The sequence below is a fragment of the Stylophora pistillata genome, chromosome 1, assembly GCF_964205215.1.
Source record: "Stylophora pistillata chromosome 1, jaStyPist1.2, whole genome shotgun sequence".
NCBI lineage: Eukaryota > Metazoa > Cnidaria > Anthozoa > Scleractinia > Pocilloporidae > Stylophora > Stylophora pistillata.
Window position 1 is genome coordinate 46,298,865 of NC_142519.1, and position 27,103 is coordinate 46,325,967.

The window sequence follows — 27,103 nt, forward strand, 5'->3', positions numbered from 1 at the left end:
AAAAAGATCTTCTTGGTTAAATTTCGATAATGGTTGCCTCAAAGAGAAAAAATTAGGTGGTTATCATTAATTGTCGTTCTTGTTTGATATAAAACGCCAATCGTTATTCATAATATTAACTTGCAATTCACTACTCACGATAAATTATTTACGATAAATTATTCATCAACGCGACATCTGAATGGAACGTGCCCTTGCCGTTTGAAAATTTCAGATACCATCTTTTTAAGGTATGGTATATAGTTCAATTTATTGATTTCAAATATGTTAATTCTACGATTGGATAATTTGACCTTTACCTTCAATACATCACTTAGGCATACAGGTCATCGAAATCTAAAGCTCACGATCCAAAGGTAAACTGGAAAACTGGAAAACTGGAAAACTGGAATCAGATTATTTTGCTAAAATTTTTAAGGGCGATAAACGTGAGAACGCCACACCAATCCCACACCACGCCATTTCGCAATCCTAAATGCTCATTACTGCGAGATTAGCTTTGGAATTATGAAATTACGTTTAAATGCTTTTCGGTAGAGCCATTTATCCTTAGGAACCTAGGGCATATTTTTGCCAAACCTAAGGATGCTGTCACGAAAAAAAAAAAAAAAACCAAGTGACGAAAGAACAACGAAGTGACGCTATTTATTCTATTCCGTACAATGACTGTCATCACGAGTATATTGGACATAGCAAACGTCACTGTGGTGCACTTTTAAAAAAGCATCAAAAATCGGTCTTCTTTTGCAAAAAAGAAAATTTAGCTTTGTCGGAGCGCACATGCCTAACTAACCATACAATGGGGTGGGAGAATTCTAAAATTACCACCACCCATCGATGTTACCACCAAAGAAGCCTGGCATGGTAGCTTCACCTACGCTCCTTTTAATCGTGATGGCGGCTTACTAGCTGACACGTATTTACACCTCGTCAGAAAAAACGGCGGCTACTTGGTGAGCAGAGAAAGGACCTTTTGTTGCATCGATTAGATCATCCCCGGTAAAGGCACTAGACAGGAGCGTCAAAAAGTTGGTTCTATGAATTGTAATTTCCCATATCTGATTTTCCACCTGGTTGCCTTGTGAACTTTAATATACGTTTACTAGTTTCCTTTGGTGATGGCGCCGATTCGTTTGAAATCGAGTCTTCATGTCTATTATTATCCAACTGTGCTTCGCAGAGTACAAACAACGCGCGAGACGAGTACAAATATCACGCGATATCTGCACTCCAGAATTGGATTGAAGTTACAAAAAAAATGGCGGACAATTTAAATTATTTTTCTGACGACGAAGAGTCGGAATGGCTGGCGAATATTGATCCAAGTTTATTAGATAAATCGAACGAAGAAAAGCAGTTAGACGACATCCTTTATTGAAGAAAATAGAAACAGCCAATTCCGTTCCGCTTCGCATACTTCTGTCACTCCTGGAAAATCAATATTCGCTCGCACTGAAATAACAGTTTGGCGTATTAGATAATAAATAACATATTCTAATTTTTTGGTGTGTCGTATCGCGGAGTATATAAATACTCAGCGATACAACACAACAAAACGAGTGAGTGATGGAGAAGAAGACAAATGCTTTGTCGACCGAAACAACCTCCCTCCCCTCTCCCTTCCTCTTCCCCTCTTTGAAAAATGAAAACAAATGGCCTAGAGATTTTGCGAAGTAAAAAAAAACATGATTTGAAAAGTTTGAACAGCTTCAAAACAGTCATTCAACTTGATAAGTTCTTGCCGCTCCGTCCATTACTTTCTAATCAGTCCGTCCATTTGGTTCCTTATTTTGCCAATTGATAAACAGTTTGTTAAGCAAGCTAAAGAGAATATTCAGTATCTGATGAGGACGAAATCTGTGTTCAAATAACTTTCTCCAACATTATAACGTGGTTCGGAAAATTACCCATGCTATGCACAGCTCCTCTCAGCCCAAACGATTTTGGAACTTTTTTAACCGACTGACCAATCGTCCTTCCATTCCTGATTCAATCACCATTGACGACAAAGTATTTACCATACCATGTACTAAGGCTGAAGAGTTCAATTATTATTTTACCTCAGTCTTCAACACAGGTACAGTCCTACCTACAGATATCGACACCACACAATACTCGCTCATCAATATTAGTGACATCATCTTGGATCAAGAAGACGTTCGTAATGCATCACTGAAGGTTGATCCAAGTAAGTCTCCTGGACCTGATTTCATTCATCCGAAGATTCGAAAAGAGTGTGCCTCCGAGCTAGCACCATCTCTATGTGCTCTGTTTAATCTATCACTACGGTTGGGTAAGCTGCTCTGGAATGGAAAAGGTCTAATGTTGTACCGGTCCTCAAAAATGGAAGATAAATCAGTGATATCTAACTACATATCCCTCCTCCCGGTCGTCAGCAAGCTGTGTGAACGTTGTATACTTGATAAGCTCATACCCAAACTCCTTGAGCTTTTGTCACTAAAGCAGCATGGCTTTGTTCCGAGGAAATCCTGAGTCACACATTTACTTACTGTACCTCACGATCTGGGTAGAACTCACGACGCTGCACAAGAATGGGATGTTTTTTATCTTGATTTCAGTAAGGCGTTTGATTCTGTGCCGCACAACCTTGTCCTGCACAAGTTATCATTATATGGCATCGATGGTCCATCATACAGTTGGTTCTCCGACTACCTTCATTCTAGATATCAGAGGGTGCACATAGAAGGTTCCTTCTCCAATTGGGTCAATGTGTCGTCATCTGGTGTCCCTCAGGGTAGTCTAATGGGCCCATTCTTGTTCGTTATCTTCATTAACGACCTACCAAAGACTCTAAGGGACGGAACAGCAATTGCTCTGTTTGCTGAGGATGCTAAATGTTACAGATCAGTTAATGACTCTAGTGATTGTGCTAAGTTTTCAACATGATATTAACAAGCTTTATGACTGGTCCCTTAGATGGGGTTTAGCTTACAATCTAGATAAATGTGTAGGTATGAGAATAACTAGAAAACGAAACAGCTTTTTACCGTCTCATGTTGATAGTCCTTATGAAGCCGGTGAACATGCCCTTGCGGTCGTTTCTTCACAAAAGGATCTCGGAGTTATAGTCACAGACAAACTTACATGGAACTGGTACGATGAATATATGAAGTTCATATATTTTGACCTGCGGTTATAGATACGTATGATGCACGATCTTCGCAGTAGAGAGCGCCATTTATGCAATGGCGAAAATCAGACCTGAAAAAATCAGGCCTGTACGGGATTCGAACCACTGACCTCTGGGATACTAGTGCAGCGCTCTACCAATTGAGCTAACAAGCCAACTGGGAGCAGGCCGTTAAGTAGGAAATGGCTGTTAGGCTATTCAAAATAGGGCACAGCTTGTAAAAGTGCTCAGTGATACTAAAAGCTAACGCGTTTGTTTAAGATATGCTCATAATTCCTGATGATTTTGTTGTACAGCGTTCGCTTGAACAGCGCTCGAATACAGATGGTTAGCGACTACTGCATAAGGACTCGAGGTGGTAAAGGGAAGTCGAAATTCTACTCTAAACCCAAACGAAAAATCCTACTTGGAATACAATTCGAAATTCTAACTCGATTGATGGGTGAACCCCAGGAGAACGTGGATGAAAAGAATATGGGCATCTCTATAGATAAATAGAAAATGGCTAGGTTTTTTTATGCGACGCGAGTCTCAATGAAATGTTTTCATTAGAAAAAGTCCATCTAGATCTTATACACAATACAAGTTTGGTTAATGAAGAGAAAATTTGTTTTGATCTCTATAATACTCTCCCTCCTCGGTTAGGTTCGCTATTTTGCGAAAATAGAGAAAGATGTTTTATGTCTTTTCACGAGCTAAGGACAGACAAACAATTCTAGATCTGGGCGGGGCTGTACGAAAGAGGGTCAACGTTAATTCCGGACTGAAAGTTAACCAAGACTAGACGCTAACGAAAAACACAACACACGAACCTAAAGCTGTTTTCTATAGATGAAATTTACACTAACCCCGGGTTAGGTTGATGGTGTTTAGAGCAACCCAGCCCTGAGTCCTTATGAACAATCGACGCTCAGATTTTAAGATCCCGCGTTCCGATGATCTACAGCTGAGCCCCAGGCACTCTCTGGTAAGCTAGGCCATTACGAAGTTCATTTACGACTCCCGTCCTGCATATTGATGGGATCGGCAAAGTCATTAGTGCCATGTTTTGTAAGCTCGGTAAAGAAATGGAGAAAATGAGAGAAAAATGTTTTCATCTTAATTTCAGCTTCGATAATTTTGTTAGATAATCTAATGATCCTTTTTATTCACATTGTACCACGTTCTTTTCACAATTGCTATAAATATCATTAACGTTTTAGGAGCCGCAGTTTTATGACAGATATCATCCTTCTCTGATAAAATCCTATCTGGGTCCAGTCAAGGTCAGTTCTGTCCGTTCCAGTCTTGTCCAGTCCAGTCCAGTTCAGTCTCGTCCAGTTTAGCTCAGTCCAGTCCATCTACCTTTTGCCGACTAAATTATCGTCGGCTTTATTTAACGGTAGTTTGCTCTAACTCTTCCGGAATATCAGGGTAAACTGAAAATGGTTTCCAACAAACTTTAACAATTATCTGTAACAAATTTAGCGATTCGGTATTTATTTCCTTTTCATTGTTTTCCTTACCTTACAAAATTACTACAGAGTCATTAAGAGAAAGAGCAAATAAAACGTCACTAAAAACTAGCTTCGCAAATGAATGTGAATCGGTTAAGCTTCTCATAGACAGTTGTTAACATCTGTTGGATGCCATTCTCAGTTTAACAGGGACCTAAAGCAGTCAAAAAGGCAACGCCAGGGAAGACGTCGATTTAAAAATGAATTTCTAATTTTAGTTAGTGTCGCACAATAGAATCACATCTCGCATTCTGACTGGTTAATAAAGTGAGGTATTGACTTTATCGTCTCTCGCCTTCATTATAGAGGAGCCTCTTTTAATTGCTTACAGATTTGATACAGACTGCATTTCACACAGGCCTTCAACGCTCGCTTATTGTAGGGGAACAGTCGGTTTTTTATTGCCTGGAGGGTGGAGAAGTTTTTTTTTTTATGGGGAAGGGGGTGGAGTTGGGGGTCTCATGGTTTTCAGGGGGAGCGAAGGGCGGATCAATCCTTGCCAACAGGGTATGAAAGGGGAATATAGACAATTGACTGCTAACTAATTGACGCTGAACGGAGGATCATAGAAATATTCCAGAGCCTTATAAGAGCATCAGCTAAATCCTCACACATCGCCCAAAGGTACAAGCAAGCCTTGACGCTAAAACCAAGAAGTTACACATTTCACATTTTGACTTTGACTAAGTCTTAAACCTAATTTGTATATGTCTGGTACTTTATTATTATTATTATTATTATTATTATTATTGTTATTATTATTGAGATACAATGAAATATATGATCACTTTCACGGGTTTTGATCATTTATCACTTTCACGGGTTTATTACGAATCAACTTAACGGCCTGCTCCCAGTTGGCTTGTTAGCTCACTTGGTAGAGCGCTGCAATAGTATCGCAGAGGTCAGTGGTTCGAATCCCGTACAGGCCTGATTTTTTTCAGGTCTGATTTTCGCTATTGCTTAAATAGCGCTATCTACTGCGAGGATCGTGCATCATATGTATTATTATTATTGTTATTTATTGTTTCTTTTCACTGGGAATATCAGTTGACCAAGATAAATTAGAACAAATCTATATATATGTTACAACACTTTCCACCCATGTCTGTCTCCAACTCACTCTTCAAAATTGGTTTCGTCCAATCACAGATAGACCGATCACTTTTTATCAATATGTTATCATTTTACCTCGAGTGTTGAGAGCCAAAGCAAATAAAAGGAAAAAGGCGGTGAACTTTCTTGTTTGCACTTTGAAATACTCTTAACAATTTTGGTATTGAATAACCTTACATCAGCACTAAAAAATTGAACTTTATATTGGGTTATTGTCTTCCAAGAGATCGAAAGAAGATTGTAGTCACAATGATTTTTTATGTTGGATTGACTTGTATTCAAAACTTTTCCAGCGTCACTACCGTTTTTATTGTAGAAGTAGTGATTCTAATACTGTAACTTAAATCAAATGAATACACGTCTTTCACTGCACTTCATCTTGTCCTTTGTGCGAGAAATTTGGCGAGAAATTGGAGCAACACGGCTGTGAATTAAGAGTACAGAGATCTATTATGAAAAACAAGAACTAGTTTACTTATACATAACTTCAATAATAATAATTTTTTAAATTACGTCTATTAAATTGCCAGGTATTAAATACATTACCGAACTAGAAACTAATTTACAGCACAATAATTTAATTCAAATAACAACAAGCATATAATTAACCATACCCAGATGAGAAAAAAACCATAGAAACTAATCACGCATAACAAAAATAAGGATGTTCTACGAATCGAATCGAAACACAACTCTTGAAACAACTACAATATTACGGTTTCTCTTTTAGCACCGAAAAAAAACCCTTATCATCAACAAAATCAACACCAACTAAGCAAAAAATACAACTAGCGAAGGAGAATTATTCTAATTCTAAGATAATTCGAGGAAGGAAGAAGGATGACCATCGACAGTGACGATTGAAACGGACTACAGAGCTATCTGCCTTGAAAAAGGGTTACGATCGTTCATGACGTGCTACAGCGCAATGCTACAAAATATTATCGTTAATTTTATCAGTTGGTTTATTGTTCATAATCTACGTTGGGCATGTTCTTCTCCTTGAGAAATTACAGGAAGACCACCTTGACAGCTTTCTTGTTGTGGACCATCCTCGCCGTTTTTTTGGGCTCCAGCTGGAAACTACGACTTCGCTCCTTTTTACGCAATATTTTCTTTATAGCGTCACGAACCTAAGAGCATCAGCCAAAGACGAGGAAATTACTTGACCATCTCTTATCAAGGCTAAGAAATGATATTCTTCACTTAGGGCTTCATAGCAGCCAATCAATACGTAATTAACTTGTCGAGGTAAGAATTTCAAATTTTTGTCAATAACCTGTCAAAATTTTGGTCATCAGGGAAAAGTGAATTCCCTAATATGTAACGGTCGAAAGCCTTAACTTCTTATGGGTAGCTTTAGGATTAGCCAAGACATTTAGTGACCGGCTACTTTCAAGTTAGAAAGCTTTTACGAATAGGGTTCTCCTCAGTTTACTTGAAGATGAGCTGTCACTGATCAACTTCAATCCCAGGCTGAATATAATTCCAGTAGAGGTGAAAATGAAATGAGGTTGTCATGTGCAAAAGTTTTTAATTTGAAAACTCAAATCCCATGATGGTATTTATGTCGCACTACTACGCTTTGTCATCAGTAAAAGAAAATCTCCGCCGCCCTATGGATCAGTCAAATAGAAAACTTGTGACTTGGTCAATGAAGTTTTCAGCTTTCTAAGCAGTTTTTGTCCCCATGGAATCTATGGTTGTAATAACTTCGGTTTTTGCTTCGCAACACTTGACCGAAATTTGCTCTTGGTCCAGTAATCCAAAAAAGGGGAACAAAAAGAAAAACACCAGAGTGAGATGGACTTTCACACCTACCTGATTATCAAGTGCACAGTGACAGATAAAGAACAGAATGCCCTAAGATTGGAAAGATATCGCAGTTATTTTAGTTTACTTCAAAAACCGGGTACCAAATCCTCTGCACAACCGAGAGTTGTATTTTATAACACTCCAACTGGAACAAGTCATATATAGAACACTCCCTGTTCTCAGGATCATAACATGGAAAGATAACGCTCCGAAAACATCCCATAGTTGACTGGCTCGTTCGTTTATGCTCGTTATGAAAATTTTTTAGAGCTAATAATTTTTTCCCCTACAAACACTTGCGAGAAAAGATTCTCGGAAATCTTTCATTCTTAATCGCTTTCACTCCTTTATTTATGTCATATGAAAAGCAACCAACAAGTTTTGAAAACAAAACTCTTCCATTCCGTCCTGCACTTTACCTGGATGGAATTCAAGAGCACAAAGGCATATTCCACAGCAACATGAAAATCAACAAAGAAACCCAGCAAAAACGTCACACCCAACAATGGAAGCAAAGCGAAAATAGCTTTAAGTCCTTTCCTGAAAAGTATAAGAGAGAAATAAAACCACTTACATCTCATTATTTCCTCTCATTACACAACTGAGGGACAAAACAGTTATGTGATCAGTCCACTGACACATTGAACACTCATACTGAAATTGTCAGGTGAGTGAGGGGCAAAACAAATTGGGTGACAGTAGTTTTAACCTAAGAGTTACGTTGGTTTTACGAGTAACCTTCCTCGTTTCCAATTGTCACAGAATCTCAAGAGCCGTGCATTGCTAACCGTCAAAGAAGAAGCCCACCAAAAGAGGTAAAACGACACGTCGACGCGATTCCCGTGAAAACAACACGATTTTAACGTCAAAGTGTCGTCGCCAGTTTTCTGTTGCGCCTTACCACTTAAAATCGTGCTAGTTGATTTGAAATGAAATTTTATACTGAAGCAAAAGTTCCCTCTCCTGTTCGATGAAATTCAACTCCAACTCGACAATGGAACGTTTAATGAGGAAACAGAGAAGCATCCATGTTTATGATGTACCTGGTGATCTCAAGAGAATTTTTGTGTCCAAATTTTCCAAAACTCACTCGCAGAACCACGACAAAGACCACAAGATTTGCCTAAGAAGAAGACGAAGAAGAAAAAAGGAAAGCGCGTTAACCAGAAAAACATTGTCAAACTCAAGATAGACATTGTATTTTTCTTTAAATGCAAATTAGGTTTAACTGATCTGAAAAGAAACGACCTCCTTGAGTTTTGTAGTGGGCGCTCCCACCGTGGGGCCTCTGGTCTTTTTGTCAAAAATAAGAAAGCTAAAACCTCACTCTATAGAGATTCCTTTTTCGTAAGAATCTGTAACATATAGAACGCCTTAACAGATAACATAAGAGCAGAAAAGGAACTACCGTCTTTTGTCAAAAAAGTCAAGTCCTTCTTTTATCTAAGACTCAGCAAAGTCTTCAATCAAGACGGCATCCGTTCGTTTAAATTAGTTTGTGTAAAATTTCGTCGTTCCAATGCTCTTAATTTTTGTACATGTTAAACAGCTTTTGTTTTATTTCGCTTTGTTTTGCTTTTTGTTTTTTTTTTGTTTGTTTGTTTGCTTGTTTGTTTTTTCTTAGCATGGGGACTTGTAAGTGGGTTGGATTTCAATTCTGTCTGCTTTTAGGGGATAGAGTAAGGTAATTTACCTAGTAGGGGACAACTTTGTCCTATTGTAAATTCACCTGCCGTTGGCAAATTTTTAGATAAATAAATAAATATATGATAAATAAATAACTAAATAAAATTAATTTTGTATAAACTCAGAGAACTTTCACGATTCGTTCCAAATTGAATTTCAGTTAAAGCAGAGTAAATTCATCAGTGCGGCGAAAAAAAAAAACGCCTCGGTCAAAAATTAATAGTGATAAAAAGTAGTAAATTAATGTTACCAAAAGGATGAGTAAGACAGGGCCTTTGAATTTCCAAACGCTTCCGTTGAGCCAGCATCTGAAATCATTACCAACAGCACCATTTCATTTAAGTTTATGGGAGCAAGGCGGCTTTTTGCATTAAGTGCATTAACTACTATGTAGATTTCATGAATTTTTACCTTTCTCTGTCCACTGTACCCGTGAATTTGAGTGCTCCACAGTTGACTTCTTTGTACAGAATTGTACTTAAGTCGTAGGTTGACGGCTGGATTGCTGCCACTAAACCAACAATCGCTCCTGGGATACCTGTTCACATAAAGAGACAAGCTATTACAATTTCCAAGAAATGCATCTTTCTGTGGAAATCAAGTAAAGCAATAATCTTCGCAGATGACCTACACCCAGTTAACAAGTGCAGGAAAGAGGCCTTCCAGGGGAATAGAACCCGTCTCCCTGATACTACTTGTTCACTCCCTGCAACTGAGCGACGAAGCCCCAAGTTGCGGGCAAGGCAAGTTTCGGAGACACCTCTTTTAAGGGAAGGAATGGGATCACAGTTTTTTTCAAAGAAAAACAATTAATATGACCTCTACTTTACCCCATCCCAGCAAGGCGTATATCAAATATGGCTTTCCAAAAGAGAAAACCTTCACCATCTTCAAATAAAGGTTTATTCCTTCAACCAACATCCAGGTGTAAAGAGAAGTGTGCAGATAGTGCTGAATGACAGCATAGATGGAGCACATGATCTGGGGGAGAAAAACGGTGGATTGGATCAAATTGGGTTCCAATTGGTGGAAGACAAATCTTTAAACTACTTATCTACTTTGTGTACTCACTTGGTGCTTTTTCATCGATGTGAGGATCTTGATGTCAATTATATAAACCACTTGTCCAAGAACCAGTGAAACGAGAAGATTCTTGTGTACGAAAATTCTCTCTGATCTTGAAACTCTGCCAGATTTTAAACGAATAGTCAACGCTGAACCCTTTACCATCATTTACTTTATAAAAAAGTTGGGGTTGAATTTTCCATGATATGCATATTTTATCATTTTTCCTTATAAACCGCAGGAAAACCAAGAAAAAAAGAAAATCATTATTTCGGGGTTTTTCATGAGTTATGTCTTGCACCATTACCACTGGAACATGAAGCGACAAAAATTTTTCCTAACCCCACCCCCCTGATTGGATGTTTGTTCATGATGCTCCTCTGCTTCCTATAGCAGTTTACAAATCCCGCATTCCTCGCACCAACCACGACTTAGTCACGGTATCCTCCCTTACAACTTATACTCAACTCACCTTATAACCATGAGAAATGCAAAGGAAATTATTTCTGCTGTAACGGAGATGCTGATAAGTGTTGTCTCAAGGTCCTCCAGAAGTTGGTTGTGTTTTATTCTTTCATTTGTGATCGCAGGGTTAGAAATGATGAAGCGCCCTGTTTTCTGGAATTTAGAAATTCATTTAACGATTTTTTGTCCCTGCAAGGTTCCTGGCCCTGCGTCAGAAACCCGAGGAGACATCAGTAAGGCCTAAGTTTTACATTACTGAAAGAAGAAGAAAAAATCGGCCTTCCTTTCGGTTTTTGTTCTCACTTGCAGATCATGTAAGTAAACGAGGAATAGCTTCAAAATGATTTTTCTGTACGCCTTTGAACACTGAACAGCCCGTATTCAACAACAATTTTCGTTCGCATGGGTGTGGGAAGAAAAGTAATCAAAAGTACATGTGAATTTGCTGTTCACTTTTGCCGTAGTCCCACGCAGTTTTCTTACCTTATCAAACGACGCAGTAAAGCAACCTTTGCTCTTCAGAAATTCCTGTTTCTCTTTAACCTTTGCGTCATCTGATGACTGAGAGAAAATGAGACAACTTAGTTCTGAATTACTACTCTGCGTTCAACCCATTCTAAGATACTAAGGTTGCAGATGTCATAAAATATGGGCCGGTATCACAGTTTAAAACTGTGCAAAAATGCGGAGTAGTAGTAGTGTAGTAGTCTTTATTTCCACAAGATAAAAAATACATATCTTATGTTACAATTATTTGAGTAAAAAGTATATATAAAATATCTAAATATATCTAAAATATAAACTCACACAGCTAAATTATATTTAAAAATTAAGCGATTAATGAAAAAGTTCTTGAATCTTTCTGTATTAACTTTCGGATACTGACTTGTTCGATACCTTAATTTGTAAGTCGACACTTTCCTCTCGGGTAATAATCCCCTTAGAGGGTGTCGGTCTATGCCAGATACCTTACGAAATACTTTTCTATCCTACTTTTCCAAAAGGTGTTTAATAGAAAATGATTTAGATGTATATTTACGTTTGTGACATCTATCCAGAAAACACTGCATTGCTGTCAGCTCCGCCTCAGAAGGGAGGGAAAGCCGAACAACAAGATGGCATCGCTAAACGATCTAGACTTTGTTTATTTAGTTCCCACCAATAACGTAGCTCCATTTTCTGCCTTTAAAAGTACACACAACCCACAATTCCTCTATTCGCTCCGACGAAGGGCTAAATCTCGAGACGTCAGCTTTTGTAATCGTTACGGTGGCCAATTTACCATTTCAACTTTGTTGAGATATCGAAATTATTTCTCAAATAACTTGTTCGTTTAAAACGGTGAGCGAATTTTTCAGTCCTACTACAATTACATTTTTGCAAGTAATTTGAATTTGGACATTTGTACCGTAAATTGCACAACAGAAGCCAACGGGCCGGAATTCAATGATGAAAAGCCGCATTAAGTTATCTTGAATAAAGTGTATAGTTATATTTAGATACTAAATCAGATCTTCAGATAGAGTTAGAGTGAAAAGAAAAGGGCGAAGGAGAAGAAAGGAGAAGAGGGAAGGTACTTCTGACTTGCTATAAGCATCTTTCCTCGCATATTGTTCCTGTGTTGCTTCGAGACTAAGGCAATGTTGATGTGAGTGCGAAACGTTCTCACAGGCTATCGTTTAATCCCACGTTATACGCGCTTCGTAACAGATAGAGACAAAGTTGGAGACGACATTAAAGTAAACAAAGTTTATTGAAGCGAAGCGATGAAAAATGCTGGAAATCGGTTCTGTGTCAGTTGAAAAGCGGTCAGAAAGCGTCGGGCGCTGAGCGTTGGGCGTTGAACGCTGAGCGTTGGGTGTCGAGCGCTGAGCGTTGGGTGTTGAGCGCTGAGCGTTAAGTGTTGAGCGGGTTCGAAAAATAAGAAGTAAATATAGCGAAAACTACAATTAGACTAGCTAAAAACTATTTACAAACTTCGAAAACGAGCGTTTAAAGTCAAAACAGACAACTGAAAACGATAACATGCATATAAAGAAAAATAAGACTTACTTCTGTGTCCGCGTTAGGTATTTTACAGAGTTTCCTTTGAACCTTAGCTCTCGATGTTATCATGATGACTCGTAGACTAGAACTGAAAAGTCTTCCTAAACACCTTCTACAAAATGCTAACTACAACAAGGCATCATAGAGCTCTTTGTGTCGTTTACTGTACGTGGGCAATCATATCCACAAAATACCCACAAAAACAACGTCATAAAACTATTACAAAGAAACTTAGAAAGCTAGAAAGGAAATAGGAAAACCATAAAATATTTGACAGTAACAGTTGATAATACGTAACATCACCGGAATTCCGATTACAATCACATGAATTCATCACCACATGTGGTCATACTCGCTTATTTATCTTCGTTACTAATTAACGACCTTACCAGAGTCCAGCTGCGCTTTCGGCCTCCATCTTGTCCACTTGAATTTGAACTTCTATCATTTGCGGTTGTATCCACACCAGCGTTTTCTAATAGCGTCGATGATTGCGCTGTGTTCACAATATAACCCCCAGTATTGCTAGGGTTCCCTTTAGAAGCCGCTGTTGTTGGCCGCTTTACATGTGTGGTTAGTGGGATATGATCTCCCTGACTAAGGGCTGTGGGTTCAGCACTTGACGGTGTACTTTTGGGAAACTTTTCATTTGATGTGGTACTTTTTAACACTTGCGTTGTTGAGCAACTATTTAATAAAGATACGCCTTGTGTGCTGCTAACACCATCTCTGCTTCTACAACTTGTGTGAAAAGTGGCGGCAGGGGCCTTCGTTGATGGCACCATCACTCTTATTGATATGGTGTGTGGATCCTGCTTGTGAAAGTTACCGACTCCGTTGAAGATTGAGCTGAAAATTTGCACAGTCACATATGTTTTTGCAATAGTAATACCATTTTAACACAATTAGTTTTGTAAATAGTGTATCCCGGCATACTTACAGCGTATCCTGGACAAGTATTTGCAATACTGGGAAATAAGACAAAACAAAAGTATATTTATACAAAACACACTGAGCAAAAATACAGATTTTACTCCATTAAACAGGAAAATACCACATCAGACGTTCATGGAGAATATTCATTTTTGCCAGAAATGAAGCCACCTTTAGTCAAGTTCGTAGGCCGTACTAATACGGAGGCTGCAGTAAAACATCTCTAGTGTGGAATGATTCGATCTTGTAGTGATCCGGTTTTTATAAAAATTGCCTTCGACTCTTCTCCTTTCTGTGTTCTCTCAAGGGGTAGCCATTCTCTATTTATCCAGTCATTCAGGTATTTATTCATCTTGAATGAAACTTACCAAGTTCCATCATCACAAAAGTGAGGAGTCGTTTCTTTTCTGTACAGATGCCCATATTCTTGGAGCTGAAAGGCGTTATATGTAACAGTAAATTAAATGCGCTCTAAAAAAGCTGGTCACGATTCGTTTCATCTAAGTTCTTCCGGAGGTTACCTATTTACCGAGTTAGAATTTTGGATTGGATTCCGAGTGGGATTTTTTGAGTTTGGGTTTGCAGTAAAGTAACAAGTTCCTTTTACCAACTCAAGACCTTATGCAGTAGTCGCCAACTATCTGTTTTGGATCGCTGGACAACGAAGCCATCAGGAAGTATGGTTAATGTGAATATAAATATAATTTTGAATATATCCTAACAAACGCGTTGGCTTGTAGTATCGCTGAGCACTTTTAAGAGCCGTGCCCTATTCCCGACTTGTATTACCAGGGCTTTAAAGCATTACATCACCCAGGTTGCTGTGTGTTGCAGTCGCTTGAACAGCGATCGAATAGCGATATTTGCTCACTATTACTTAAAGACTCAACATCATGTCACAACAAAAAATAAAATTGTAAATTCCAAATCGACATCCTAATTCAGAAAATAGGTAACCTCCATCCAGTCATACGTGAAGTTCTTACCTAAAAAAAAAACTAGGATTTTCCATTAACGTCTTCCCGGGCGTTGCCAACAAAATGCCAGACTATAATTTATATTTCTATAACTGAAGCTTAACCATTTTCCATTGGCTAGAATGCCAGTTGTGCAATAAATAATATATTTTTCTCCGATCAAAAAGCAAAAACAGGCCACAGTTTCATCTGTGACATATTGTAGTAAATGTAACATACCTTTAACCGTATGTCGACTTTAAATGAGTCACACGTACAGGAAAGAGTGTTAGCTTTGGAGCGAGAACTTACGCTCAGTTTCACCTGTTAATTTTTATAAATTGATGTGAACACTTTTATCCAATACAATGTACGATCACTCCTAATTACATGATTATAAGTGTATAACAAAGTCGGCCCCTGCAATGCTTGGCATAACTAGTTTGATGAATAGTTTATCGTGAATAATTTATTATGGGTAGCGAATTTGAGTTAGAAGGCATAAAGGAAAACTCATTTTTTCGCTGGGGCCAATATCATTTTCGACTTCTTTAGAGCCAACACACGATAAATGTCAACCAAAGTGATCCTCTTTGTTAAATTTGGGTTAAAATTGTCTCGAAGTAAAAAAAAAAATAGGTGATTATCATTAATTGTCGTTCTTGTTTGATAAAAAACACCAATCGTTATTCATTGTATCTACCTACAATTAGGTAATACGATAGATTATTCGCGAAAAATTATTCAAGAACGCGAAGTCTGAATGGAAGGTACTCTTGCCGTTTCATGGTTTCAGATACGATTTTTTACCGTATATAGTTCAAATCATTGAATTCAAATATCGTTATTCTACGATTTGATAATTTGACCTTTACTTTCAATACATCCCTTATTACCTGACGACTATTTACACCTCGTCAGAAAAAAGAAACGGTAGCTAATTAGTGTGCATAGAAATGACCTTTTTTGCATCGATTAGATCATCCCTGGTTAAGGCACTAGACAGGATTGTCAAAACGTTGGGTCTATGAATTGTAATTTCCCATATCTGATTTTCCACCTGGTTGCTTTGTGAACTTCGATGTACGCTTCCTAGTTTCCTTTGGTGATGGCGCCGATTCGTTTGAAATTGAGTCTACATGCAGCACGATAGTTATATGTTGTTTTATTCAACTTTGGTTACCATGAATATATGAAGTTCATATATTTTGGACTGCGGTATTAGATACGTATGATGCACGATCCTCGCAGTAGAGAGCGCTATTTATGCAATAGCGAAAATCAGACCTGAAAAAAATCAGGCCTGTACGGGATTCGAACCACTGACTTCTGCGATACTAGTGTAACGCTCTACCAATTGAGCTAACAAGCCAACTGGGAGCAGGCCGTTAAGTTGATTCGTAATATATTCGTGAAAGTGATAAATCAGATACAATTAATATATGAAGCTCATATATTTGGAATATTTTGGTAGAGCGCTGCACTAGTATCGCAGAGGTTAGTGGTTCGAATCGCGTACAGGCCTGATTTTTTTCAGGTCTGATTTTCGCTATTGCATAAATAGCGCTATCTACTGCGAGGATAGTGCATCATACTTATTCAACTTTATAAGCATGCTTAGAATTCAGGAGAATCAACGCGTGGCTTCATACCTGTAGCTGAGTTGGCAAAAGCACTAAACCCTATTGAGCCTAAATTTTTTTCAGGATCGATTAATAAAAGTAAGATCCAAAGATTATCGGAGCCACAAGACAATGTCGTTGGATCAAATAAATTAGACAGGGAGTGAAGAGTATTGGTCGTTTATATTAAAAAGTATTTTTCCAGCCTTCATACGTCTGTTCAGGAAGAGATGGCGTCAAAAGTATGGTAAAAACAAACGAGGGGCACTTCGCTCGAAGTAATTCAACATGTATAACCTTCTTCTCTTCCCTTTTGAAAACAAACGTCCAAGAAATTGTGCGAAGTGAAAAAAAACGTCTTGAAATGTTCAAATAGCCTCAAGACAGTCATTCAACTTGATAATTTCTTGTCGCTCCGTCCATTACTTTCTAATTAGTCCGTCCATTTGGTTTCTTGTTTAGCCAGTTGATAAACAGTTTATTAGTCAAACCAAAGAGAATCTTGGCCTGAGTCTCTGAGGAGGACCAGCTCTGAGTTCAAATAACTCTCTCCACCTTCATCACGTGGTTCAAGAAATTACTGATGCTATCGCACTATGTGTAAGATTAAGGTTTTCCTTTATTTGAGGAAATTTTCGATTCACAGAAAATTTAGTTTTAGTACCGGTTAATTGAGACAAAAAACTACATTCAAATGCATTCAAAATTTTATTCAAATCTGACGTTCTTTATAATTACGATAAATTCAATATTTGATGAATACTCTGAAGCAGGTGTTTTCGAGTTGTGTCAAATAGGAAAAAGTTTTTTCCAGAGGACTGATAAGAAATGTACAAAGTTGAAAACGCACTTGCTGAGCTATTGTTCAGCCAATCAGATCTTTTACTTTGCCATGCCCGCCATCGTGATTTGGTTCAGGTCCCTAACGTGATGAGCCCAGAGGGTTTAGGATAGGCTCTTACATAAACTAACGCTAAATAATTATGACATCAGGTTTTTATGTTAATTTCTTGTTACTTGCTCCATTTGCACATGGCTCAATTAATTACTTACCTCAAATAAAGAAATGAATAACTTTCATCAAGCTTAATGCAGTTTACAGAAAAAAAAAATTAAAAAAAGGTGTTCTATCTCCTTGAATCAAGCATTAAGGTCACGAGAAGGGAGGAAAGGATCGCAGGCTTAAGCAGCCTTTGATCGTTAATCAAATTCTCCTCGTCAGCACTCTAGGGAATTTATAGAGAACGATATAGAGAATATGTATGCTGATGTTATGGCGTAGAGGGTTAATAACAAGTTTATATGCGATAAAATGGTTCGTTCGATAGCAGTGCCGAGTGGCGCCGCTATAATGGAGGTGAAACAATTAAAACAGAACCATCACGAGAAAGAGGCAAAAACCCAATTGACTTTATCGTCTCCTGCGTAAAAGCAGTCTTTATTATAGAGGCGCCACTCTTTTAATTACTTACAAGTTTGATATTAACTGCATTTCACATAGGCCTTCAGCGATCGCTTATTGTAAAGGAGTAGTCTATTTATTGCCTGGACGATGGAGAGATTTTTTTTTTTTTTTTTTTTCATGGGGAAGGGATTGGAGTAGGTGGTCACATGGTTTTCAGGGGGAGCGGAGGGCGGATCAGTAGTTGCCAACAGGGTCTGACCGGGAATATAGAAAATTGACTGCTAACTAACTGCCGCTGAACGGAGGATCATAGAAATATTCCAGAGCCTTATAAGAGCATCAGCTAAATCCTCACACACTGCCTAAATGTACAAACAGGCCTTGACGGTAACACCAAGAAGTGACACATTTTGACTTTGACTAGGTCTTTAACCTAATTTGTTTGTGTTTGTTACTTTTTTATCATTATTTCTTTCTTTTTCTTTTTTTCTATATTATTTCTTTTCATTGGCAAGATCAGTTAATCAAGATGAAAAAAATTTAGTTTTCGTACTGGTCAAATTAGACAATACACTACATGTCAAATACATTCAAAATTTTATAAATCTGACGTTCTTCTTGATGAATTCAATGTTTGATTAACACTCTGAAGCAGGGGGTTTTTCAAGTTGTTTCCAATACGAAAAGGTATGTTGACTTATTGCTTCGGTTTGGGAACCTCGCTCCTTCGACAAATGTTTCAACATCATTGACATTTGTTTGTTTATTCTGAGTACTATGCGTTTTAAAACTTGTTACAGAATATTGGCTCCTTCTTCGCTTCTCATCCTTCTTCGCCTCGACTGTCTATGTTGTTCAGTTTTGTGCTTTTTTAGTTGTTCTCGATTCAGGTAACATTGTAAACGTTGCATGCATTACCCTACGAAAGCACAGATGTTCGGTTTCACTTCGACCTCAGCTCGTTTCTTGTTCGACTTTTGGTTCTTCCTAAATCCGGCTCAGTTGTTAAGACTTCGGCTTTTCATCCGCAGGTTTTTTGCTTCTCATCAGCTAAACGTCGAGCTTCGGTTGAATTCGAAATTTGATATTTTTTTGCGTGCGTTCCCGCTTAGTTGCTTCTAATGCGGCCAATGATGTTTGAAGTCTCGCTCGATTGCAGGGAATCATAGTGAGCACTGTGATCGTGTGGGATTGATTTTGAAAGCAAACTGTTTTGGCACGAAGGTTCAGCCAGATTTTTTAGCTGAAAATGTAAGTAACTGGTTTTTAAGCCATTCACCTGTTAGAGTAAAGCTAATTTCGCTTCTTCTAACACGTTTAGTGGTTTAATTTTAGTTACAGGAGGTCAGCTGTCAGGTAAGGCTCACATATATGAGCACAGAATAGTTGGTAGCCAGCAGGGGATCATAAGAACAATACACACTTTATAGCGTTTACTTATTGTAAGCGTAGGCAGCCTTCGACACTTGATGACAGCGTGAGGATGGCTCATGAAGAATTGCTGAATAACGCGAGGGATAGGCAGTCTTTTCTACAAGTCCTTCCGTTTTACGATGTAAATGTTTCTTTTACTTTCAGTTAAGCCTTACACGTACTGCCATTTTCAAGGCCAAAAATTTTACGGTTAACTCTCGAAGCAGCAGAATCACCCGTCGTTGGTATTAGGAAGAAGGTCAAATAGAATAGTTAGCATAGAGAATAAAATGAACATCTAAATAAAAGCTCTTCTCTTCTCAGTCATCTCGGTCGTTCAAGCTTCATGGCATGCGACCAAAAATTGAACAAGAAGGGAAACATTATTTCCATTTAAACCCAACGAGGGTTTGCGTTTTAGCAAATTTACAAGTCTATTGGTTTTTCCTGTCCTTGAAACTTGAAGGCACAATGATGTTTGAGAGCTACAAAAACAGCGCCCCACCCCAAGAATTGAAACGAAGATATTGCCCCTCGAGCGCTTCCGTTTGCCCGAGGGTCTGGACGGAGTATGAACGGTAACAGCTGGAGTTTCAAAATTTGATTACGTGTGCCTGTATTACATTTTCCGAACCCCTTTTTCAAGCCAATTGATCGTGCCTTTCGTCTTAAATTTTTGGATCGGACAATTTGTCAGCTGTTGGAAGTTGACTTCCTCTAGACTCTTTCCACGCCATGTGCAGCACAGAAGGGAACACAGAATATGGAGAAGCAGTCGTCATGGTAACAAGCATTCCATATAAGTTAGGATTTCGGTAGGAGACTGTCCCAGGGTATGTGAAGAGCTCTCGTCGTGCTAAGAGCTTTGCGCGGGCATGATGGCGTACTCCAGTTTATGGCACCGACCTTTCCAAATATTTGCGTATCATGAGAATTAAACTGTCGGGAAGATACCGTGCATGCGTGATTATGATTAAACGGTTCTGTAGTCTGATGTTCAAAATCGTACCCAGCTTCCGAACTTCGGCTCGACTTTCGGTTCAAACTTCACTTCGGGTTTGGATGGGCTCTTGCAATGTTTTCGCTTTCTAGTTCGGAACACGAAGGCTTGGTGCTGATCGTGAATGGTGAGCAAGCAATGAAGAAATAAAAGCACCGTCTGGAATTCTTAGAGTGTTAAAATCGTGGTGTCGACATTTACTGACACAGATCACTCGGAGCTTCCTTGGACGCCAAATTTTTCTTGTTTAGTGCATGTTCCCTCCAGATAGGTTCTGTGGAATAATCAGTGGTGTATAGGTTTTATTTGATTATAAGTAAAGTAAAATTACTTACTTAGAATAGTCAATGAAAAGCGATTGCAGTCTCGTTACGCCCATTTTTGGGGGCTCACAATATGACACATTCGAGCATGATAATGTAAAGCTGTTCTGTATAAATAAAGAACAAAATACCAGTTTCTGTGTCTTTTTCTTAAACATTTTTTTCTGACAAGCTTTAGATCTCACTGACCAAATTTTGATTACAGGAACATCATAGCTAGGTTTGGGGGCTTGCAACGTGCCAGTTTAGGGGCATTTGCTCGACGTGCATACCTTCTCTGCCTTTGTACTACTTATTTGTGCAGGCGCCCATATTCGGGGGCTCGCAGTGCGCTACTTTCGAGCATAATGATGTAAAGCTGCTCTACAAAGAACAAAATACCCGTGTCTCTGTGTCTTTTTCTTAATCATTTTTACTGACTAACTTCAGTTCATGCTGACGATATTTTGATTACGGGAATATCATACTTACCCATTTTCGGGGGCTTACAACGTGCCGGTTCCGGGGCATTTACTCGACGTGTATACCTTACATCAGCGGCCTCTTAGCCTTTTCACCAGTTAGCTGTAGATTAGTGCCCAATTTCGGAGCGTGGGTAATTATGCACTTTATGTTAGCGCCCGTGTACCAGCTTTTAAGCCTTTAGGTCGATTTCGGAGATCGTGTGTTTAAAATATGCACATTTTAAGGGGGACACTGCACGGTCCATTTCGGGAGCGCATGCTAACACGTCAGAAGAAGGAGGAAGGGAGAACGCATGGTTGAGTTGGCGGTTAATATCGAAAGTTCTCAAGATCTTTTAATAAGAGAGGTGAGCTGGGTAGGTAAGTAAGACTTTCATATTCCCAAGAATTAGCATGGGCTAATAAATTTTTGTCCCAATAGAAAGTTGATGTATCACATGTACAGGAAGCCGACAGACACGCTTTTGCTGAAAGTAGTTAGGTGGGAATGTTGTTATTATAACATATGATCCGCTCGGCAGGTAAGTACATGCCACATGGTGTCGTAGAATTACTTTAGGTTTTAGTAACAAAATTTTTGACCACAGGAACACCACACTTGCCCATTTTTGGGGGCTTACAACGTGTTATTTTCGGGGAATTTGCTCGACGGGTGTATACTTTGCATAAACGGCCTCTTAGCCTTTCTACCAGTTGGCTCTAGGGACGCCCAATCATGATAAAGTTACAGCTTTTTATTTCCTTGCTGAGTCCTGCAGTGCCCGTGGTAGCGCCCATGTACCCGCTTTTGAGCTTTTAGGTCCACTTCGGGGAGTGCATGTTTAAAATATGCCCATTTTTGGTGGGCAATGCATGGTTCAGTAAGTAAGTAAAAGGCTGTAACTTTACTATAAAGTTAACGCTTATTGAATTAGTTTTTGTCGCAGATAAGATAACGCTGGTATGTCGCAAAAAGCCGGAAAGAGGACGCGCGGTTTGCTGATACATTGAGGCAACTCGGTATGTTTTAGCCATGATCGTGATAACAACCATGATTACAACATAATCACTCGGTAGGTAAATAAAATGCTCTTATGTTCTTGAAAAATTCGCATGTACCCAATGTGTGTTGCCCCAGATAAGAAAATGTTAACACATCGCAGGAAGGGGGATGGAGGAATGCGCGTTTCGGGCAGCAGTTGCTATCGAAAAGTTTTCCAAGATCTTTTAAAATAGGTAAGCTGTGTAGGTGAGTTAAAAGCTTTCATACTCACAAGAATTAGCATGCCGCGCTAATAAATTGTTGTCCCAAATAGAGGAACTACTGATGTATCGCTAAAGCGGAAAGAGGTCACGCGTTTGCTGAGAGAGGTAAGGTGGGTATGTTGTAATTACAACACATGACTACAACATTATCGCTCGGCGGGTAAGTCAAAGCTACATGGTGTCGTAAAATTACACCGACGTACTAAGTGAACTTTTAATCTCAAATAGAGAACATATCAATCTATCTCAAGACACAGAAAGAGAGAATACACGTTTGCTGGAAGAGTCAAGGGAGCTATCGTGTGCAGTTATAAAATTCAGAATTACAACATTGTCGCTTGGCATGTGAGTAAAACACTATTATGTTATGATTTTCTGTCCCAAGGCGGGAAAATGCCGAGATGTTATAACAAAAAGCAGAAGATTCGTGAATATAACAACCAGACACAAAAATGCTTTGTGAACGGGTCACTATCCAATAGCTACTCATTGACTTGCGGCGTTCCTCAAGGGACCATCCTCGGTCCATTATTGTTCTTATTATATATCAACGATCTTCCAAACTACTTATCAAATTGTAAACCGAGAATGAATGCCGATGACACGCACCTCGCATATGCGGGAAGCAATGTTGAGAATGTTCAGTTTTGTCTAAATGAAGACCTAGAAAACGTCTTCACCTGGCTACAAGCGAACAAACTCACATTGAACATGACCAAAACTGAATTCATGCTAATAGGGTCGAGGCAGACTGACTGAATACTCTCACAACTTCACCAACAATTAGAATTAACAATACTCAAGTAAGCCAGGTTACAGCTACAAAATCGCTTGGTGTAGTAATAGACGATAAACTCGATTGGCATAGTCACATCGAAAAACTAACGAAAAAGATCGCCTCTGGTATCGGGGCCCTAAAGCGAATTAGGCACCTGATCCCAGCATCAACCTTTCATTTCATTTACCAAGCTTTAGTAAAACCTCACTTTGATTACTGTGACATTGTTTGGTGTAGCTGTGGGAAAACGCTACGAGACAAACTGCAGAAATTGCAGAATATAGCAGCCCGTGTGTTGACATTCTCTAACTATGATGCTGATGCAACTGAGCTACTCGAGTTTTTAGGGTGGAAAAATCTTGCACGCCAGCAGAAAATCCATAAAGCCACCATGATGTTTAGATGTCTGCACGGGCTAGCTCCAGGGTATCTGTATTCAAAGTTTACGTGGCGTGACCCTGCTATGACCTCAGGGACTCTGAAAATAAGCTCAATGTTCCATTACCACGCACTAATTATTACAGAAAAAGCTTTAGCTACAATCGCGCCACATTATGGAACAGTCTATATACCGCGCGATATAAGGAACACAGAGTCTCTGGGGGTATCTTAACGTAAGATCAATGACATTCTTTAAGTCTAACGCACGGCATTTACGGAAAACAGCTTTAGTGTTATAGTACGTAGTTTGAGTTTTAAATATGTTGGCGTATGTGATATGTATTTTTATGGGCTGATGAAATGATCGTGTTTAAATAAAGATTACATCACATTACATTACATTACATGATAACCATGATTAAAATCAACCATGATTGTTCAGCAGATTTCCAGACTACCTGAGAGAGGCAAGGTGGTTTGTATTTCTGAACACGTGGCTTACATCAAACCACCTCTAGCAAACTTGGGATACTTTAAAGTTTCATTTAGTTAACAATCAGGTGGAAGAATTGCCAAAAGAAAGCGCGACGTTTGAATTTTCAAGAATAGACTGTTTCAAAGTTGCTGGTACACAGGCTTGGTTCGAATCCACCCCAAGTTATATTCTAATGGCGGGGTTAAACAACGACATCTTTTTTTATACTCACAATTTAACTTATAAATAAAGGTTACCTGTAATATAGCGAAGCTAATCGAAGCAGGTAGTATGAGAAACGTGTCAATTACATATTAATATAATATTATTTTAATGAAGTTAAATAAATAACAACTACAAAGGTACAGATGCCAATTACAAAATTGAATAAAAAATACAGATATACTAATTACGAAGCCACGAGCACATAATTAAACACAGGAAAAGCTCAAAATACTCTTTATTTTAACGAAATCTAGTTTCTTGTCACTTCGTTTATTAATGTATCAATATCAGGATAAGAATCCTGGTTTAAAAGGATCTGAAATAAAGATTCGGTTATTTTTTTCTTGAAGCTATTTTCTGGGGCTGTCTCAAAACATCAGGAATACAGTTCCAAATTTTTCCGGCCATAGAGGAAAAATAATTCTTATAGTGATTTAGTCGAGAGTAGTTTATAAAGAAGTTACCAGCGGTAGAAGATCGTGTGTTATAATGATGAGCATCTTTAATGGGTCTAAAGAGAGTAGAAATGTTACATGGCACTACTTTGTTATAGACAACATGCATTAGGATAGAGCAATTTTTAAAGTAGATTAAAGGTAAAGGCAGAATATTGGTAGAGATGAAAATAGAACAGCGTGAACATTAAACTCAGAGAAATTCATCAAGCGGACTACTCGATTTTTGAAGATGGAGTATCTTGTTTAGGTGCGTTTTAGCTGCCTGTTTCCAGGCAGTAAGGCCATAGGAGATATATGGAAGAATAAGAGATCTATAATTATTAAGCAAAGTCACGAAGGGAGTGAAATTCCTTAATCTAGATATTATACCTATATGACTACTGATCTTTGACGAGATGTGGCTGATATGATATTTCCGATAGAGATTACTATCGATTAGTACCCCTAAGTACTTAACATATGATTTACGTTCCATACTTCCATGGGGTGTATGGGGTGTCAGGGAGTGGTAGTACCTCTGACGGGGAGACATGTCGCACCCTCTGGGGTGGTCCATCCGCTTTGTTCCGCACCTGGCAGTCAACTCTCACCTGTGGCTCCAAGTAGCTGTAGCATGCGCAGCGGCCACACCCCGGCAAACCGCTTCGATAGGCGGGCTAAACCAGGTGAGGGTAGCCATCAGGTCTGAAACCCTCGGTGAAATAGGAAATGTCCACACAAGCATGTCAAGACTGAACCCGGCGGACTGGGCGGAAGAGATAATCTGATCCAATGGCTGCGAAGGCGGGGACAGTAAGATGTTGTAGAGCGCCAAGAGCACGACAAGACACAGAAGACGTCGGGGTCATCTACTGCAGCCAAAGAAGTTTCTGGTTGTGACGTCTCTACGTACCACTGGAATTCAACTTCCTAGGCCGAGAGAGTGGGATCCCCCGCGTGCAACGACCCTCCCGCTATAAACAACCTCCCGCACAGGTTCTCTATGTGCAACTTTTTCTCAATATCTCAACTCTTCTGTATCCCACTATCATCAAAGTCCTACGGCGATGGGGAAAGGGCGAAGCAACAGGTGAAGGTATCCACTGGCAGTTGTATCTCCAACCCTGCACGTAGGCGGCCTGGAGATAAGAGTCGCTCTCCTTCTGACCCTGGGACAACAGAAGAGTTCGGCGTTTTCTCAGGTGACTGAGCAGCCCTGTTTAGGATAGCACTGCTCACCCTCCAATGAGGAAGGAGACTAGGAAAGGTGTCTCAAACATTGCTTGTCCCATCACTTACTGGCCAGTCTACCGCGGCTGGAAGGGCTACCCCTTTTGTGGTCGAAACACAAAGAGAATGAAACATATGATTTTCGGAGCATGGAGCGTCCGAACACTTATGGACAGGGAAACTTCAATTAACAAGGCCAGAGATGAGAACAGCCCTTGCTGCAAAAGAATTGTCACGCTACAGCATTGACATTGCCGCACTCAGTGAAACTAGGCTAGCAGATGAAGGATCCGTTTCTGAGCTCCAAGGGGGATACACCTTCTTCTGGAAAGGCAAAGCTCAAGCCGAAGAAAGAATCCATTGGATAGGTTTGGCAATCAAGACATTAATTCTGAAGCAGCTGCCAGACCTCCCTTCTACCCTCAACGAACGACTAATGAAGCTTCGTTTTCCACTAAACGCCTCCCGACATATTACAATCATCAGTGCATACGCACCAACAATTACCAGCAGTGACAAAGCAAAGGAAACCTATGAGGATCTGAATAACCTCGTTAAGGATGTACCCAGCGGAGAGACACTCTTACTGCTGGGCGACTTTCACGCAAGAGTCAGCTCTGACCAAACGAGCTGAAATGGCGTGCTGGAACCACATGGAACAGGGAAGATGAACTCCAACGGCCTGCTACTACTGAGCCTATGTGCAGAGAACAACCTGACAATCACCAACACCCTGTTTCGGCAACTGACAAGTACAAATCAACTTGGATGCATCCAAGGTCCAAACAGTGGCACCTGATTGATTACATTATCTGCCGCAGACGAGATGCTAGAGACTTCAGGATTACCAGGGCCATGCGAGGAGCAGAATATTGGACTGGCCATCGACTCGTCAGATCTGTCGTCAAGCTCTACATCGCCCCCACTCGTCAGAAGAAGCCCAAGCTCATCCGGCCGTCATTCAACATCGCCAAACTCAACCATTACGATAACCGAACAACATGACATGATGACCTCCCAGGAACCACTCACTGGAAGCCCTACAAAACAATGGGACCAGTTTAGCTCGATAGTCCTCTCACAACAGACCACCGCCCATCTATCTCTATCGAGGGAACGGAACCGAGGACTCTAGAGGAATTCAAATACCTCGGCAGTGTCATTTCCAGCGACGGCTTCCTTGACAAAGAGATTAACGCCAGGATCTGAAAGGCAAGCCAAGCCCTGGGCAGACTGCGAGCTCGTGTGCTGAACCAACACAACATCCAGCAGTCTACCAAGCTCGGGGTCTACAAGACAGTTGTCCCCGCCAGTCCCCTCTATGGTTGTGAGACCTGGACCCTATACAGAAGACACATCAAACTGCTAGAGCGCTT

At 39.6% G+C, this 27,103-nt stretch overlaps 2 protein-coding genes and 1 long non-coding RNA gene across 3 annotated transcripts; 1 reads left to right on the forward strand and 2 right to left on the reverse strand.

The window, feature by feature from the left end:
* Window positions 1-5,650: 5,650 nt before the first annotated feature.
* Window positions 5,651-13,662, reverse strand: LOC111330331 (adhesion G protein-coupled receptor D2-like). The gene is made up of 12 exons (XM_022935172.2): window positions 13,230-13,662; window positions 11,278-11,355; window positions 10,802-10,947; window positions 10,336-10,450; window positions 10,095-10,245; window positions 9,676-9,802; window positions 9,515-9,572; window positions 8,622-8,701; window positions 7,998-8,118; window positions 7,585-7,626; window positions 6,789-6,896; window positions 5,651-6,187 (listed from the first exon to the last, which is right to left on the reverse strand). The coding sequence occupies exons 1-12, from the start codon at window positions 13,623-13,625 to the stop codon at window positions 6,128-6,130; spliced, it is 1,482 nt and encodes a 493-aa protein (XP_022790907.2). The 5' UTR covers window positions 13,626-13,662; the 3' UTR covers window positions 5,651-6,127.
* Window positions 13,663-13,780: 118 nt separating this feature from the next.
* Window positions 13,781-15,044, reverse strand: LOC148742774 (uncharacterized). The gene is made up of 3 exons (XR_016001040.1): window positions 14,970-15,044; window positions 14,142-14,206; window positions 13,781-13,808 (listed from the first exon to the last, which is right to left on the reverse strand). It is a non-coding gene; the product is annotated as an uncharacterized LOC148742774 (long non-coding RNA).
* A 10,885-nt stretch (window positions 15,045-25,929) lies between these two features.
* LOC148742775 (protein CFDP2-like) lies at window positions 25,930-26,361 on the forward strand. The gene has a single exon (XM_088748604.1). It carries the CDS (start codon window positions 25,930-25,932, stop codon window positions 26,359-26,361), a length of 432 nt encoding a protein of 143 aa, XP_088604730.1.
* The last annotated feature ends 742 nt before the right edge of the window (window positions 26,362-27,103 follow it).

Coding starts and splice junctions, on each gene's coding strand:
- LOC111330331 (XM_022935172.2), bottom strand. CDS start 13,625: ATGGTGCCATCAACGAAGGCCCCTGCCGCCACTTTTCACACAAGTTGT. Junction 7,627..7,997: donor TGCTCTTGAATTCCATCCAG/GTAAAGTGCAGG, acceptor TTCCAATCTTAG/GGCATTCTGTTCTTTATCTG. Junction 6,188..6,788: donor ACAACAAGAAAGCTGTCAAG/GTGGTCTTCCTG, acceptor CTTAATTCACAG/CCGTGTTGCTCCAATTTCTC.
- LOC148742775 (XM_088748604.1), top strand. CDS start 25,930: ATGAGAACAGCCCTTGCTGCAAAAGAATTGTCACGCTACAGCATTGAC.